The sequence below is a fragment of the Aphelocoma coerulescens genome, unplaced genomic scaffold (genome assembly GCF_041296385.1).
Source record: "Aphelocoma coerulescens isolate FSJ_1873_10779 unplaced genomic scaffold, UR_Acoe_1.0 HiC_scaffold_138, whole genome shotgun sequence".
Lineage (NCBI taxonomy): Eukaryota > Metazoa > Chordata > Aves > Passeriformes > Corvidae > Aphelocoma > Aphelocoma coerulescens.
The window spans coordinates 267639-284321 of NW_027183491.1; the positions used below are offsets into that span (position 1 = coordinate 267639).

General features: G+C 58.8%; 1 protein-coding gene and 4 gene segments (V, D, J or C); 3 read left to right on the forward strand and 2 right to left on the reverse strand.

Moving 5' to 3' along the window:
• Window positions 1-4225: 4225 nt before the first annotated feature.
• Window positions 4226-4827, forward strand: LOC138100711 (immunoglobulin heavy variable 3-21-like; the record flags this gene model as incomplete). The annotated part of the segment is given in 2 exon segments: window positions 4226-4295; window positions 4385-4827. Coding segments are annotated over 2 exon segments (513 nt in total), but the record flags the coding sequence as incomplete, so codon positions are not given.
• A 3000-nt stretch (window positions 4828-7827) lies between these two features.
• LOC138100712 (immunoglobulin heavy variable 3-23-like) lies at window positions 7828-8345 on the forward strand (the record flags this gene model as incomplete). The annotated part of the segment is given in 2 exon segments: window positions 7828-7849; window positions 7939-8345. Coding segments are annotated over 2 exon segments (429 nt in total), but the record flags the coding sequence as incomplete, so codon positions are not given.
• Window positions 8346-8773: 428 nt separating this feature from the next.
• Window positions 8774-9348, reverse strand: LOC138100713 (Ig heavy chain V region 914-like; the record flags this gene model as incomplete). The annotated part of the segment is given in 2 exon segments: window positions 8774-9213; window positions 9303-9348. Coding segments are annotated over 2 exon segments (486 nt in total), but the record flags the coding sequence as incomplete, so codon positions are not given.
• Window positions 9349-12484: 3136 nt separating this feature from the next.
• Window positions 12485-16683, forward strand: part of LOC138100714 (immunoglobulin heavy variable 3-48-like) — a 104048-nt gene continuing 99849 nt past the window's right edge. Inside the window, 1 exon segment of the V gene segment in view lies at window positions 12485-12539. Within this exon segment, the coding sequence occupies window positions 12485-12539 (55 nt within the window).
• LOC138100684 (chromodomain-helicase-DNA-binding protein 8-like) overlaps window positions 13226-16683 on the reverse strand; it is a 38124-nt gene continuing 34666 nt past the window's right edge. Inside the window, exons 30-31 of the mRNA XM_068998566.1 lie at window positions 13465-13616; window positions 13226-13357 (exon numbers count right to left, since the gene is read on the reverse strand). Of these exons, the coding sequence (XP_068854667.1) occupies window positions 13226-13357; window positions 13465-13616 (284 nt within the window). The remainder of the gene's footprint in view (window positions 13358-13464; window positions 13617-16683) is intronic.

The following is a 16683-nucleotide window of genomic DNA, read 5'->3' on the forward strand; positions in this document are numbered from 1 at the left end:
TCCGCGGCAGAGGAGGCGCAGGGACCCCCCGGGGGTCTGGAGGTCCCCCCCGGACTCCAGCAGGGTCACGGCGGCCCGGAGCCCTGCAGGAAAAAGGGGAGATGGGGATGAGGCGCCGGATCCGGCCGTGTCCCGGGGTGGGCGTCGCGCTCCGGAGGCGGCCGGGACCCACCTGGGAGGGGCTTGAACGAAGGGACCTTCCTGGGGCCTGGGGGGACCTCCAGCCCCCCGGGGGGTCCCTGCGCCTCCTCTGCCGCGCCTCCGGCTTCAATTTTGGCGGGTTTGGAATGCACTGGGTGCGGCAGAGACCCGGGCAGGCGCTGGAATGGCTCGCAGGGATCAACAGCGATGGCAGCGCCGAGTACTCTCCATCGGTCAAGGGCCGGTTCAGGATCTCCAGGGACAACGGGCAGAGCTCGGTGACGCTGACCATGAACAGCCTCAGGGACGAGGATTCCGCCGCCTATTTCTGCGCCAAGGATCAGGATGGTTACGCTGTTTATGCTGGAGCTGCTGCTGCTGGTGGTGTCCCCACCCCCATGGCTGGGTCCTGCCCATCCCCAAACTCCAGTTCCTTGCCCCAAAACCGCCACCCTTGACCCAGCTCTGGACGCTTTGTCCCCAATCTGCCCCGTCTGCAGCCCAAAGTCTGCGCTGGTTCAGCCCCAACACTCAGCCGGCCCATTCCCGGGTCGGAGCCCCCGGTGCCAAAGGCAGCTCTTGGCTCCAGATCTCTGCGTTGCTCCTCAAGCGTTGCCTCAGTGGCCAAGGAAGGCGGCCAGCGGCCAAGGTTTGTGTCAGCGGCTGACATCTGCGGCCAGTGGTTGAGATTGGCGCCTGTGGCAAAACCCATGGAGATCTGGGGAAAAAAATGGTCAAGATTGGGAAAGACCAAGAGGAGCTGAGGGGCCAAAAGGGTCCCGACTGTGGGACGAGAGCTGAGACTGGGGGCAGAACCCACCGCAGGCTGGAACCAACGGCCACCAATGGGGCCAAGGGTTGGGGTTTGGGGCAAGCATCTGAGGTTTGGGGACCGGTGAAAACCCATCACGGGGGGCATGGGGCCCCCCTCAGCCACGTCACCATCACTGCCAGCAGCACCTTAACCAGCACCAGCAGCATCAGCATCACCTGAACTTGAACCAGAACCCTTGGCGCAGAAATAGGTGGCGGAATCCTCGTCCCTGAGGCTGTTCATGGTCAGCGTCACCGAGCTCTGCCCGTTGTCCCTGGAGATCGTGAACCGGCCCTGCACCGACGGCGCGTATCTGGTGTAACTACCATCGTCGCTGATACTGGCAACGAATTCCAGCCCCTGCCCGGGTTTCTGGCGGTGCCAGCCCATCGCGAATTGGCTGAAGTCAAACCCAGATGTGCGGCAGAGGAGGCGCAGGGACCCCCCGGGGGGCTGGAGGTCCCCCCCGGACTCCAGCAGGGTCACGGCCGCCCGGAGCCCTGCGGGAAAAAGGGGAGATGGGGATGAGGCGCCGGATCCGGCCGTGTCCCGGGGTGGGCGTCGCGCTCCGGAGGCGGCCGGGACCCACCTGGGAGGGCCACGAGGAGGAGGAGAAGGAGGAGGATGGGGAGGTCCAAGGGCCACAATTTGGGGCCAAGAGTCGGAATGTGGGTGCAGCAGAGACCCAGGCAGGAGCTGTAATGGGTCGCGGAGATCACCAACACCGGTGGCAGCACCGAGTACGCGCCGTCGGTCAAGGGCCGGTTCAGGATCTCCAGGGACAACGGGCAGAGCTCGCTGACGCTGACCATGAACAGCCTCAGGGACGAGGATTCCGCCGCCTATTTCTGCGCCAAATCCTATGGTGCTGGTGGTGCTTATGGTGCTGAGAGTGGCGCCGTCCCCATGAAGGGTCTTTAAAAGTCCCCAAACCCCCAGATCCTTCCCCAAAATCTCAGCCCTTGCCCTCCAATCTCAGCCCTTTGCCCCAAACTCCCCCACTGCTGCCCCAACTTTCGGCTTCCTCCACACTTTTGACCTTTTGGCCCAAATCTTCGCCTCTCCCTCCAACTCGCACTCTTTGCCCAGAGCCACCATGGCAACCTCAGCCTTTCAGCCCAGATTTCCGCTCCCGGCCCTTGCGGCCCCAGAGTTCCCCGGGCTCGGCCCCACATCTCAGCCATGGCCACCGAACCTTCCCTCCCGGCAGCCGATCCCGAGGGTTTTCCACCCAAATCCGCGTGAGCGCTGAAGAGCTGGGGCCGAGAGGTGAGACCTGGGCTCACGGGCAGAGGTTTGGGGCAGAACCAGTCCAGAGCTGGGACACGTGGACAAGAAGCGGGTCAGGGGCTGGGGTTTGGGGCAAGGACCTGGGGTTTGGGGACGGGTGGGGACCCGGCCACGGGGGAGAGCCCAGAACCACCCCAAGCTCCGGCATGAACACGATAAGCAGCAGCACCAGCCCAACCAGCACCAGCACCAGCAGCTTTGGCACAGAAATAGGTGGCGGAATCCTCGTCCCTGAGGCTGCTCATGGTCAGCGTCACCGAGCTCTGCCCGTTGTCCCTGGAGATCGTGAACCGGCCCTCGACTGACGGCGCGTAGTCGGTGTAACTACCATCGTCGTCAATCCCGGCAACATATTCCAGCCCCTGCCGGGGTCTTTGGCGGATCCAGAGCATCCCGAATTGGCTGAAGTCGAAGCTGGATCCGCGGAAGAGGAGGCGCGGGGACCCCCCGGGGGGCTGGAGGTCCCCCCCGGACTCCAGCAGGGTCACGGCCGCCCGGAGCCCTGCGGGAAAAAGGGGAGATGGGGATGAGGCGCCGGATCCGGCCGTGTCCCGGGGTGGGCGTCGCGCTCTGGAGGCGGCCGGGACCCACCTGGGAGGGCCTTGAACGAAGGGACCTTCCTGGGGCTCAGAGGGACCTCCAGCCCCCCGGGGGGTCCCTGCGCCTCCTCTGCCGCGCCTCCGGCTTCGACTTTGGGAATGTCTACATGCTCTGGGCGCGGCAGAGACCCGGGCAGGCGCTGGAATACGTCGCGAGTATCAAGAGCGATGGCAGCACCACCTGGTACGCGCCGTCGGTGCAGGGCCGGTTCAGGATCTCCAGGGACAACGGGCAGAGCTCGGTGACGCTGACCATGAACAGCCTCAGGGACGAGGATTCCGCCACCTATTTCTGTGCCAAATCTGCTGGCTCTAGTTGTAATTATGAAGTTCCTGCTAACGATGGTGGTTTGGGTCCTGCCCCCATCTCGGTGTCCCCACCTGCCCCCAAACCCCAGATCCTTCCCCCAAACCTCAACGCTTGGCCCCACTCTTGAAAAAGGGATTTCACCCCGGTATTTATTTGAAGGTCCCCGGGTGCGCTGCCCCCAGGCGGAACGCGCCGCAGTGCCCACCCCCGGCAGGTCTGGCACCTCATTATAGGCGTTACTAATTAGCACTTCCACCAGCGACTCCCCAGTGCGGGGCTCCAGCGACCGTTGGTGCCCTTTTGGGGCGCAAGGCTGAGCTTTAGGGCCGAAAGCCGAGCTTTGGGCCGCGAGCAGCCGAGGGTGTGGGGCGGATGCGCCAACGTTGGCACAAATGTGGGAGATGTGGGGCAAAGGGCCGAGGAACGGGTCCGGAGTGAGGTTTTGGGGACAGGACCTGGGCTTTGGGACATGTGGGCGAGCGGTGCGAGGGGCGGGGCCACCTCCAGCACTGTCACCATCGCCAGCACCGTAAATGTCGCCTGCGCCGCTCCAGCCGCTGGAGCCCTTGGCGCAGAAATAGGCGGCGGAATCCTCGTCCCGGAGGCTGCTCATGGTCAGCGTCACCGAGCTCTGCCCGTTGTCCCGGGCGATCGCCACCCGGCCCCGCACCGACGGCGCGTACACCGTGTGTCCTCCCTTGTTGATGCCGGCCACGAACTCCAGCCCCTTCCCGGGGCCCTGGCGCACCCACATCAGGTCAAAACTCCCGAAGTCGAAGCCGGAGGCGCGGCAGAGGAGGCGCAGGGAGCCCCCGGGGGGCTGGAGGTCCCCCCCCGGACTCCAGCAGGGTCACGGCCGCATCCCCACATCTCGACCGCTTTTGGCCCAAACCCCACTGGTCTGGTCTCAGACCTCCGCCAGGCGCCCCCAACGCCCCCAAATCCTGCAATTAACCCAAACGCAGTCGTTAATTAATTGGGCGCCTCAGCTGGACCCTGCTCTGTCGATTGCCCAATTACCTGCGAGTTAAAAACTTGTAAAACCCCCTGGGACCCCGGACCTGGCACATCCCGGCCACGGCCTTGAGCTCCCTCACCCTCCTCCCCATCCTCCTCCTCCTTCTCCTCGTGGCCCTCCCAGGTGGGTCCCGGCCGCCTCCGGAGCGCGACGCCCACCCCGGGACACGGCCGGATCCGGCGCCTCATCCCCATCTCCCCTTTTTCCCGCAGGGCTCCGGGCGGCCGTGACCCTGCTGGAGTCCGGGGGGGACCTCCAGCCCCCCGGGGGGTCCCTGACCCTCGTCTGCCGCGGATCTGGCTTCGACTTCAGCCAATTCGGGATGGGCTGGCACCGCCAGAAATCCGGGCACGGGCTGGAATACGTCGCGAGTATCGACAACGATGGTGATTACACCAACTACGCGTCATCGGTGCGGGGCCGGTTCACGATCTCCAGGGACAACGGGCAGAGCTCGGTGACGCTGACCATGAACAGCCTCAGGGACGAGGATTCCGCCGCCTATTTCTGTGTCAAGTCTCCTAATGCTGGTAGTGCTGGTGCTGCTGGTTATGGTGACGCCGCCGGCCGTGGCCTCACTGCCACCTCGCTGTCCCCGCCTGTCCCCAAAGCCCAGATCCTTCCCTCAGGCTTCAAGTCCTCACCCAACTCTTGACCCTTTGCCCCAAATCTGCCCCGTTCACGCCAGCGGTGACCGCTCACCCCACAACTCAAGGTTTGGCCCCAAAACTCGACCATGTGGCCGAACCTTGGCTGTTTCCCCAGATTTTGACCATTTTCTCAAAAACTTGAGCACCTTTGTCCCAAACCCCAACCCGTTCCCCAAAGCCCGACAGAACCAGTGGAGGTTTGAGGTGACCACGGCTGAAATCTGGGGTGAAAGGCTGAGATTTGGGGGATGAAGGAGCCCAGGTTTGGGGCCGATGGTCCAAGTCTGAGGGAAAGGCGGAGCTTTGGGACAAGGGGGCAAAATTATGGAGAAACTGGAGAGTTGGGGCAGCAGTGGGGGAGTGTGGGGAAAAGGGCCGGGATTGGAGGGCAAGGGCTGAGATTTTGGGGAAGGATCTTTGGGTTTGGGGGCATTAAAAGACGCATCAGAGGGGGCGTGGGGCTGCCCTCAGCTGTTTCACCAAAACCACCAGCAGGAGAAGCAGCATCATCAGATTTGGCGCAGAAATAGGCGGCGGAATCCTCGTCCCTGAGGCTGTTCATGGTCAGCGTCACCGAGCTCTGCCCGTTGTCCCTGGAGATCGTGAACCGGCCCTCGACCGACGGCGCGTACTCGGTGTAACTACCATCGTTGTTGATCCTGGCAACAAATTCCAGTCCCTGCCCGGGTTTCTGGCGAATCCAGCCGATCCCAAATTCGCTGAAGTGAAACCCAGATGTGCGGCAGAGGAGGCACAGGGAGTCGAGTTTTAGAGAAAACAGTGAAAATCTGGGGAACCAGCCAAGGTTCAGCCATGTGGTCGAGTTTTGGGGCCAAACCTTGAGTTGTGGGGTGAGCGGTCACCGCTGGCGTGAACGGGGCAGATTTGGGGCAAAGGGTCAAGAGTTGGGCGAGGAGTCAAAGCCTGAGGGAAGGATCCGGGCTTTGGGGACAGGCGGGGACAGCGAGGGAGTGGCGGGGCCACGGCCAGGGTCATCACCATAAGCAGCACCAGCACTACCCCAAGCAGCACCAGCAGCTTTGGCGCAGAAATAGGCGGCGGAATCCTCGTCCCTGAGGCTGTTCATGGTCAGCGTCACCGAGCTCTGCCCGTTGTCCCTGGAGATCGTGAACCGGCCCTGCACCGACGGCGCGTAGAAGGTACCGGTGCTTTCCTCATGGATCCCTGCGACCCATTCCAGCCCCTGCCTGGATTTTTGCCGCATCCAGTACATCGCAAATTGGCTGAAGTCAAACCCAGATCCACGGCAGAGGAGGCGCAGGGACCCCCCGGGGGGCTGGAGGTCCCCCCCGGACTCCAGCAGGGTCACGGCCGCCCGGAGCCCTGCGGGAAAAAGGGGAGATGGGGATGGGCAAAGCTCAACCACCGACCCAAATCCCGACTCTTGGCCCCACATCTCCATTGGGGACCCCAAATCCCGACTCTTGGCCCCAAATTGTGACCCTTGGACCTCCCCATCCTCCTCCTCCTTGTCCTCGTGGCCCTCCCAGGTGGGTCCCGGCCGCCTCCAGAGCGCGACGCCCACCCCGGGACACGCCTGGATCCGGCGCCTCATCCCCATCTCCCCTTTTTCCCGCAGGGCTCTGGGCGGCCGTGACCCTGCTGGAGTCCGGGGGGGACCTCCAGCCCCCCGGGGGGTCCCTGCGCCTCCTCTGCCGCGGATCTGGGTTTGACTTCAGCCAATTTGGGATGGGCTGGATGCGCCAGAAACCCGGGCAGGGGCTGGAATACGTCGCGGGGATCAGCCGCAGTGGTAGCAGCATCAACTACGCACCATCGGTCAAGGGCCGGTTCAGGATCTCCAGGGACAACGGGCAGAGCTCGGTGACGCTGACCATGAACAGCCTCAGGGACGAGGATTCCGCCGCCTATTTCTGTGCCAAACGTGCTTATGCTGATGATGCTGATGCTGCTGCTGGCAGTGTTGGTGACGTAGCGGAGGGTGGCCCTGCCCCCCAATATGGGTTCTTAAAATCCCCAAACCCTCAGATCCTTCCCCAAAATCTCAGCCCTTGCCCTCCAATCTCAGCCCTTTGCCCCAAACTTCCCCACTGCTGCCCCAACTTTCCGCTCCCTCCACACTTTTGACCTTTTGGCCCAAATCTTCGCCTCTCCCTCCAACTCGCACTCTTTGCCCAGAGCCACCATGGCAACCTCAGCCTTTCAGCCCAGATTTCCGCTCCCGGCCCTTGCGGCCCCAGAGTTCCCCGGGCTCGGCCCCACATCTCAGCCATGGCCACCGAACCTTCCCTCCCGGCAGCCAATCCCGAGGGCTTTCCACCCAAATCCGCGTGAGCGGTGAAGAGCTGGGGCCGAGAGGTGAGACCTGGGCTCACTGGCGGAGGTTTGGGGCAGAACCAGTCCAGAGCTGGGACACATGGACAAGAAGCGGGTCAGGGGCTGGGGTTTGGGGCAAGGACCTGGGGTTTGGGGACCGGTGGGGACCCGGCCATGGGGGAGAGCCCAGAACCACCCCAAGCACCGGAATGACCACTGTTGGAAGCACCATACCAAGTAGCGGCAGCACCAACATTTTTGGCGCAGAAATAGGTGGCGGAATCCTCGTCCCTGAGGCTGTTCATGGTCAGCGTCACCGAGCTCTGCCCGTTGTCCCTGGAGATCGTGAACCGGCCCTGCACCGACGGCGCGTAGTCGGTGTAACTACCATCATCGTCAATCCCGGCAACGTATTCCAGCCCCTGCCCGGGTCTTTGGCGGATCCAGCTCATCCCGAATTGGCTGAAGTCGAAGCCGGAGGCGCGGCAGAGGAGGCGCAGGGACCCCCCGGGGGGCTGGAGGTCCCCCCCGGACTCCAGCAGGGTCACGGCCGCCCGGAGCCCTGCGGGAAAAAGGGGAGATGGGGATGGGCAAAGCTCAACCACCGACCCAAATCCCGACTCTTGGCCCCACATCTCCATTGGGGACCCCAAATCCTGATTCTTGACCCCAAATTGTGACCCTTGGACCTCCCCATCCTCCTCCTCCTTGTCCTCGTGGCCCTCCCAGGTGGGTCCCGGCCGCCTCCGGAGCGCGACGCCCACCCCGGGACACGCCCGGATCCGGCGCCTCATCCCCATCTCCACTTTTTCCCGCAGGGCTCCAGGTGGCCGTGACCCTGCTGGAGTCCGGGGGGGACCTCCAGCCCCCCGGGGGGTCCCTGCGCCTCCTCTGCCGCGCCTCTGGCTTCGACTTCAGCCAATTCGGGATGAGCTGGATGCGCCAGAAACCCGGGCAGGCGCTGGAATACGTCGCGGCTATCAGCAGCAGTGGTGGCAGCACCGACTACGCGTCGTCGGTCAAGGGCCGGTTCACGATCTCCAGGGACAACGGGCAGAGCTCGGTGACGCTGACCATGAACAGCCTCAGGGACGAGGATTCCGCCACCTATTTCTGTGCCAAATGTGCTGCTGGTGCTGGTGGTTGGTGTGGTGCTGTTGGTACTGCCGCCAGTGATGGTGACACAGCTGTGGACAGTCCCACGCGTCCCATGAGGGGTGTTTAAAATCCCCAAACCACGAGATCCTTCCCCAAAACTTGAACCGTCGAACCTCCAATCTCAGCCCTTTTCCCCAAACTCAACCACTGCTGCCCCAACTCTCCAGTTTCTCCACACTTTTGGTCGCTTGTCCCAAATCTCCGCCTTTCCCTCAAACTTGAACCATTGGCCCCAAACCTGGGCTCCTTCATCCCCCAAATCTCAGCCTTTCACCCCAGATTTCAGCCGCGGTCACCTCAAACCTCTGCTGGTTCTTTCGGGCTTTGGGGAACGGGTTGGGGTTTGGGGCAAAGGGAGTCCAGTTTTGGAGAAAACGGTCAAAATCTGTGGAAGCAGCCAAGGTTTGGCCACGTGGTCGAGCTTTGGGGCCAAACCTTGAGTTGTGGGGTGAGCGGTCACCGCTGGCGTGAACGGGGCAGATTTGGGGCGAAGGGTCAAGAGTTGGGTGAGGACTTGAAGCCTGAGGGAAGGATCTGGGCTTTGGGGACGGGCGGGGACAGCGAGGTGGCGGTGGGGCCACGGCCGGCGGCGTCACCATAACCAGCAGCACCAGCACTACCAGTATTAGGAGACTTGACACAGAAATAGGCGGCGGAATCCTCGTCCCTGAGGCTGTTCATGGTCAGCGTCACCGAGCTCTGCCCGTTGTCCCTGGAGATCGTGAACCGGCCCTGCACCGACGACGCGTAGAAGGTGCTGCCACCGCTGTCGATACTCGCGACGTATTCCAGCCCCTGCCCGGGTTTCTGGCGGTACCAGCCCATCCCGAATTGGCTGAAGTCGAAACCGGATCCACGGCAGACGAGGCTCAGGGACCCCCCGGGGGGCTGGAGGTCCCCCCCGGACTCCAGCAGGGTCACGGCCGCCCGGAGCCCTGCGGGAAAAAGGGGAGATGGGGATGAGGCGCCGGATCCGGCCGTGTCCCGGGGTGGGCGTCGCGCTCCGGAGGCGGCCGGGACCCACCTGGGAGGGCCACGAGGAGGAGGAGGAGGATGGGGAGGTCCAAGGGTCACAATTTGGGGCCAAGAGTTGGGATTTGGGTCGGTGGTTGAGCTCTGCCCATCCCCATCTCCCCTTTTCCTGTTGGACTTCCGGTGGCCCGTCTTTGGCCGCAGTCGCCGTCGCTTCTCCCTCGAAGCCGGGAGAGGTTTGGGGCCGAAGGCCGAGATTCGGAGCGAGAATTCGGGGAATTCTCCCGTAAGAGGAGGAGTTTCGGGGGCCGAACCCCGAGTTTGGCGGAAACCCCGGGGATTTGGGGCGGAAGCGGCGGAAATCGGGAGCTGAGGCAGCGCCGGCCGAGTTCGGAGCCCGCGCTTGGGGTTCCAGGGACGAGGTTGAGCTCGGGGGCCCAGAAGGGCCCAAATTTTGGGGGGAACCGTCGAATTTTGGTTCGAGGAGCTGCGATTTGGGGACATTTGGGGGCATTTGGGGACTTTTGGGGACATCTGGGGACATTCGGCCTCTTCCCCATCCCGCCCCCCAAATCCGGCACTTCTCGCCCCAATCTCGGCAGTTTTCACCCCAAATCTCAGCACTTCCTTTCGCCCCCAAACCCCGCAGTTTTCACCCCAAATCCTCGTCCCGAGCGCTCCCCAAATCCCGCTGCTCCCCTCGGTGTCCCCGGAAGAGATCCCGGGATTCCCCCGGGCGTCCGGCTGATTTCCAACCCCCCCTGGATCCCACCCTCCCCTCCTCAAACCCCATCATCGTCCCCAAAATCCCACTTTCTGCCCCCAAAATCCCACTTCCCGCCCCCAAAATTCCCGTTTTCCCCCCTGCCTCCCAATTTCCCCCCCAAAATCCCGTTTTTCCCACAGGAATTCCCCCTTTTTTCGTCCCCCAAATCTCGTTTTTTCCCTAAATTCCCCCTCCCCTGCCCCAAATCCCATTTTTTCCCCCCAAATCCCGGTTCCCTTCCCCAAAATCCCGATTTTTCCCCCAAATCCACATTTTTGCCCCGTTTGCGCCCCCTGGCGGCCGCGCGGGGAATCGCCAAATTTGGGCTTTTCCCGCCCAAAAGCGGCGGCGATGACGTCACCGAGGAGAGCGGGGGAATTAATCCCCGCCGTTAATTAACGCCGATTAATCGCGATTAATTAATTCCACGTATTGATTAATTAATTCGGAATTTGCAATGAATTTGCTTTTAGTCAATTGAATAATTAATTCTACCCCAGCTCAACTAATTAATGGAGTGGTTAATTAATTAATTGGGAACCTGCAATAATTGTTGTGGTCTATTAATTAATTAATTGGATTAATCCCCAGGAGATTTCGCCATTAATTAACTCAGCACTGAAATAATTAATTGATCACGTAAATAATTTGTTCTCTTGGATTAATTAGAGGTTGCTATTATTCAATAACAATTAATCAATCAATCAATTAATTAATTAATCAATAAATTAATTGTATGCCTTCGATTAATCCCGACTGATTCGTTAATTAATTGGATTTCTGGGATTAATCCCTATCCGTTCATTCATTAATCTTCGTGGTTAATTAATCAATTGTCTGTCCGTGATTAATCCAGAATAATTAATTAATTGCACCCCTGTGATCGATCCTGATTAATCCCTTAATTAATTAACTGGATGCCTGTGATTAACTCCCATTCATTCATCCATTAATTAATTGGACTCCTGTGCTTGATCCCAAGTAATTAATTAATTTATTGGATGCCTGTGATTAAGCCCGATCCATTAATTAATTAAACGGACACCTGAGATTGACCCGGAACCACTAATTAATTAATGGCCTTGATGCCTGCAATTAACCCCGATCCATTAATTAATCAAGTGGGCACCAGCCACTAACCCTGACCCATTAATTAATCTGACGGACTCCTGCAATTAGCCCCAATCCATTAATTAATTATTTAACTGGACACTGGCAATTAACCACAGTCCATTAATTAATCAACCGGATACCTGTGATTAACCCCAAATATATTAATTAATTGTTTGGGCCCAGTGATTAATCCAAATGGATCCTTTAATTAATTAATGGGACGCCTGACAGTAACGCCGATCCATTAATTAATTAACTGCACCTGGTGATTAAGCCCAGCCCATTAATTACTTAACGGAATGCCTGCAATGGACCTAAAGCCTTTAATTAATTAATTAATTGCACTCCTGCGATTAACTCGGGCCTATTAATTACTTCATGGGACGCCTGCAGTTAACACCGAGCCTTTAATTAATTAATTAACCGGATGCTGGTGATTGACTCCGACCCATCAATTAATTAAAGGGATGTTTTCAATTAACCACGGTGCTTTAATTAATTATTTAATGGCAATTAACCTGAATGGCTCCATTAATTTACCGCACTCCCGCAATTAACCCGGGCCCATTAATTACTTAAAGGGACACCCGCAGTTAACCTAAATCCTTTCATTAATTAATTAATTAATACTAACCGGAATGGACCCATTAATTTACTGCACTCCCGCAATTAACCCGGGCCCATTAATTACTTAGAGGGACATCCGCAGTTAACCTCAATCCTTTAATTATTTAATTATTTAATGGCAATTAACCTGAATGGACCCATTAATTAAATGCACTCCCACAATTAACCCGGGCCCATTAATTACGTGGAGGGACACCTGCAATTAACCCAAATCGTTCCAATAATTAATTAATGGCAATTAACCCAGGCCCATTAACAACTTAGAGGGACACTTGCAATTGACCTGAATCCTTTAATCAATTACTTAATGACGATTAACCCGGGCCCATTAACTACTTAGAGGGACACTTGCAATTGACCTGAATCCTTTAATTAATTAATTAATGGCAATTAACCCGGGCCCATTAATTACTTAGAGGGACACCTGCAATTAACCCAAATCCTTCCATTAATTAATTAACGGCGATTAACCCAGACCCATTAATTAAGGACTCGGACTCCCGCAATCAACCCCGGCCCGTTAATTACTCAACGCCGCACCTGCAACCAACCAACCCCAACCAAACAACCCCCAATTAACCCTTCCCTAATTAACCTCCCCCAACCCCCCACTTTCCCGCCAAAACCCCCCCTCCCCCCCCGGCTAAGCCCCGCCCCCTCTCCCCTCAAGCCCCGCCCCTTCGCCCCATAAAAGCCCCGCGGGGACCCCAGAGCGGCACATCCCAGCCATGGCTTCGAGCTCCCTCCCGCTCCTCGCCCTCCTGGCTCTCGTGGCCCTCCCAGGTGGGTCCCGGCCGGGTCCGGAGCGCGACGCCCACCCCGGGACACGGCCGGATCCGGCGCCTCATCCCCATCTCCCCTTTTTCCCGCAGGGCTCCGGGCGGCCGTGACCCTGCTGGAGTCCGGGGGGGACCTCCAGCCCCCCGGGGGGTCCCTGCGCCTCCTCTGCCGCGCCTCCGGCTCCGGCCTCGCGCGATCCCACGTCCTCTGGATCCGCCAGGGCCCCGGGGCGGGGCTGGCGTTCGTCGCCGGGATCAGCCGCGAGGGATCGGAGGAGTACGCGGCGTCGGCGCGGGGCCGCTTCCGGATCGCCAGGGACGCCGGGCGGGGCTCGGTGACGCTGGCCATGGACGGCCTCAGGGACGAGGATTCCGGCGCCTATTTCTGCGCCGCTCACGGCGGTGCCGGCGCCGGGGACGGGCGGATAAAAACCTCGGGGCGGTCCCCGGGGTGTGCCTGAGGTTGGGTCGGTCACGGTTGGGTGGAAGAGGGAAGAGGAAAGAGGGGGTTGGGTTGAGTTGAGTTGAGTTGGTCATGGTTGAGTGGAAGAGGAAAGAGGGGGTTGGGTTGAGTTGAGTTGAATTGGTCATGGTTGAGTGGAAGAGGAAAGAGGGGGTTGAGTTGAGTTGAGTTGGTCATGGTTGACTGGAAGAGGAAAGAGGGGGTGGGGTTGGGTTGAGTTGAGTTGGTCATGGTTGACTGGAAGAGGAAGTGGGGGTTGGGTTGAGTTGGGTCGAGTTGGGTCGGTCACGGTTGGGTGGGAGAGGAAAGAGGGGGTTGGGTTGAGTTGAGTTGGGTTGAGTTGGGTTGGTCATGGTTGACTGGAAGAGGAAAGAGGGGGTTGGGTTGAGTTGAGTTGGGTTGAGTTGGGTTGGGTTGAGTTGACTGGAAGAGGAAAGAGGGGGTTGGGTTGAGTTGAGTTGGTCACGGTTGAGTGGAAGAGGAAGTGGGGGTTGGGTTGAGTTGGATTGAGTTGAGTTGAGTTGAGTTGAGTTGAGTTGAGTTGAGTTGAGTTGGGTCGAGCTGGGTTGGTCACGGTTGGGTGGAAGAGGAAGTGGGGGTTGGGTTGGGTTGAGTTGACTGGAAGAGGAAAGAGGGGGTTGGGTTGAGTTGGGTTGGATTGAGTTGAGTTGAGTTGAGTTGGTCATGGTTGAGTGGAAGAGGAATTGGGGGTTGGGTTGAGTTGCGTTGAGTTGAGTTGGGTCGAGCTGGGTCGGTCACGGTCGGGTGGAAGAGGAAGAGGAAGGCGCCGGAGCAGCGCCGGAAAGGGACCAAACCCGGGGTGGGGGGGGAGGGATGGGAGCCTTTGGATGGAGGTCGAGACCCTTCCATTGACGCCGAGACCCTTCCACGAAGGTCAAGACCCCCTTGGATGGACCTTGAGAGCCTCTGGGTGGACGTAGGGACACCGTGGGTGGACATCGGGACCCTTCCATGATGGTCAGGACCCCCTGGATGAAGGTCGAGACCTTTTGGGTGGACATTGGGACACCTCGGATGGACACGGAGACCTTTCCATGGGCACGGAGACCCTTCCATGGGCATGGAGACCCTTCCATGGACATGGAGACCCTTCCATGGGCACCGAGACCCTTCCATGGACATGGAGACCCTTCCATGGGCACGGAGACCCTTCCATGGGCATGGAGACCCTTCCATGGACACCGAGACCCTTCCATGGGCACCGAGACCCTTCCATGGATACGGAGACCCTTCCATGGGCATGGAGACCCTTCCATGGACACGGAGACCCTTCCATGGGCATGGAGACCCTTCCATGGGCATGGAGACCCTTCCATGGACACGGAGACCCTTCCATGGGCATGGAGACCCTTCCATGGGCATGGAGACCCTTCCATGGACACGGAGACCCTTCCATGGGCACCGAGATCCTTCCATGGATACCGAGACCCTTCCATGGGCATGGAGACCCTTCCATGGGCACGGAGACCCTTCCATGGGCACAGAGACCCTTCCATGGGCACGGAGACCCTTCCATGGGCATGGAGACCCTTCCATGGGCACAGAGACCCTTCCATGGGCACGGAGACCCTTCCATGGGCACCGAGACCCTTCCATGGGCACCGAGACCCTTCCATAGGCATGGAGACCCTTCCATGGGCACCGAGACCCTTCCATGGGCATGGAGACCCTTCCATGGGCATGGAGACCCTTCCATGGGCACCGAGATCCTTCCATGGGCATGGAGACCCTTCCATGGGCATGGAGACCCTTCCATGGGCATGGAGACCCTTCCATGGGCACCGAGATCCTTCCATAGGCATGGAGACCCTTCCATGGGCATGGAGACCCTTCCATGGGCACGGAGACCCTTCCATGGGCATGGAGACCCTTCCATGGGCACCGAGATCCTTCCATGGACACGGAGACCCTTCCATGGGCATGGAGACCCTTCCATGGACACCGAGACCCTTCCATGGGCATGGAGACCCTTCCATGGGCATGGAGACCCTTCCATGGGCACCGAGACCCTTCCATGGGCATGGAGACCCTTCCATGGGCACAGAGACCCTTCCATGGGCATGGAGACCCTTCCATGGGCACCGAGACCCTTCCATGGGCATGGAGACCCTTCCATGGGCACAGAGACCCTTCCATGGGCACGGAGACCCTTCCATGGATACCGAGACCCTTCCATGGGCATGGAGACCCTTCCATGGGCACGGAGACCCTTCCATGGGCACGGAGACCCTTTGGAGGAAGGTCAGGACCCTTTGGGTGGACGTTGGAACCTCTGGGTGGACGTTTGGACCCAAAGCCGGCTGAACTTGGACCCTTTTTTGCCCATTTTTGACCAAATCTGGATTAATTTTGACCCTTTCTTGCCCATTTTGGACCCGAATCTGGACTGATTTTGGCTCGTTTTCCCATTTTGGACCCAAATCTGGATTAATTTTTATCTCTTTTGGCCGTTTTTTGTTCCGAATTCTGCCTCTTTTCACACTTTTGCCCCAAATTTCGCCTCCTTTTGGCTCTTTTTGCCTCTTTTTGCCCATTTCCCCCCCAAACCCCGGAGCTATTTTTGGCCTTTTCCTCTTTCCTGACCCATTTCAACCCCAAAATTTGCATTTTTCACTCAAACTTCCGGGTTTTGCCCCAAATCTGGACTAATTTTGGCTTTTTTCAGCCATTTTTGACCCAAATCTGGATTAATTTTGGCTTTTTTTGGGGCATTTTGGACCCAAATCTGGATTAATTTTGGCTTTTTTTGGCCATTTTGGACCCAAATCCGGACTATTTTTGGCTCTTTTCCCATATTCTGACCCAAATTTTGGCTCCTTTTGGCTCTTTCTGGACACTTTTGACCCGAATTTGGGCTCATTTTTGCCATTTTCGGACCATTTTGGAACCAAACCCAGAATAATTTGCTCTCTTTTGTTGATTTTTGACCCAAATTTGGGCTCGTTTTCCTCCTTTTCCCCATCCCTCCCCCAAATCCCGCCTGGATTCTCCCGATTTTTTCTCAATTTCCCCCTTTTTTCCCCCATTCCCGCCCAGATTTTCCCATTTTCCCTCATTTTCCCCCAAATCCCACCCGGATTTTCCCGTTTTCCCCCCATTCCCGCCCAGATTTTCCCATTTTCCCTCATTTTCCCCCAAATCCCATCCGGATTTTCCCGTTTTCCCCCCATTCCCGCCCAGATTTTCCCATTTCCCCCCTTTTTTCCCCCATTTCCCCCCCATTTTTCCCCCATTCCCACCCAGATTTTCCCGTTTTCCCCCTTTTCCCCCCCAAATCCCTCCCATTTCCCCTTTTTTCCCCAAATCCCACCCGGATTTTCCCATTTTCCCCCCTTTTTCCCCCTTTTCCCCCCAAATCCCACCCAGATTTTCCCATTTCCCCCTTTTTTCCCCCATTCCCGCCCAGATTTTCCCATTTTCCCCTTTTTTTTCCCCCCAAATCCCACCCAGATTTTCCCGTTTCCACCCCCTTTCCCCCCGTTCCCGCCCGGATTTGCCCGAATTCGCCCTTTTTCGCCCCAAACCGCGCCCGGGGTTTCTGTCCCGCCCGTGTCACCGTGGGAGCGGCCCCGGCGCGGCGGCTGCTGCTGCTCCCGGGGGCGCGCCCCGCGCCAAAAACCCAAAATCGCCGCTTTTCCCCCCATTTCGGGCCCCCCGCCCCCGA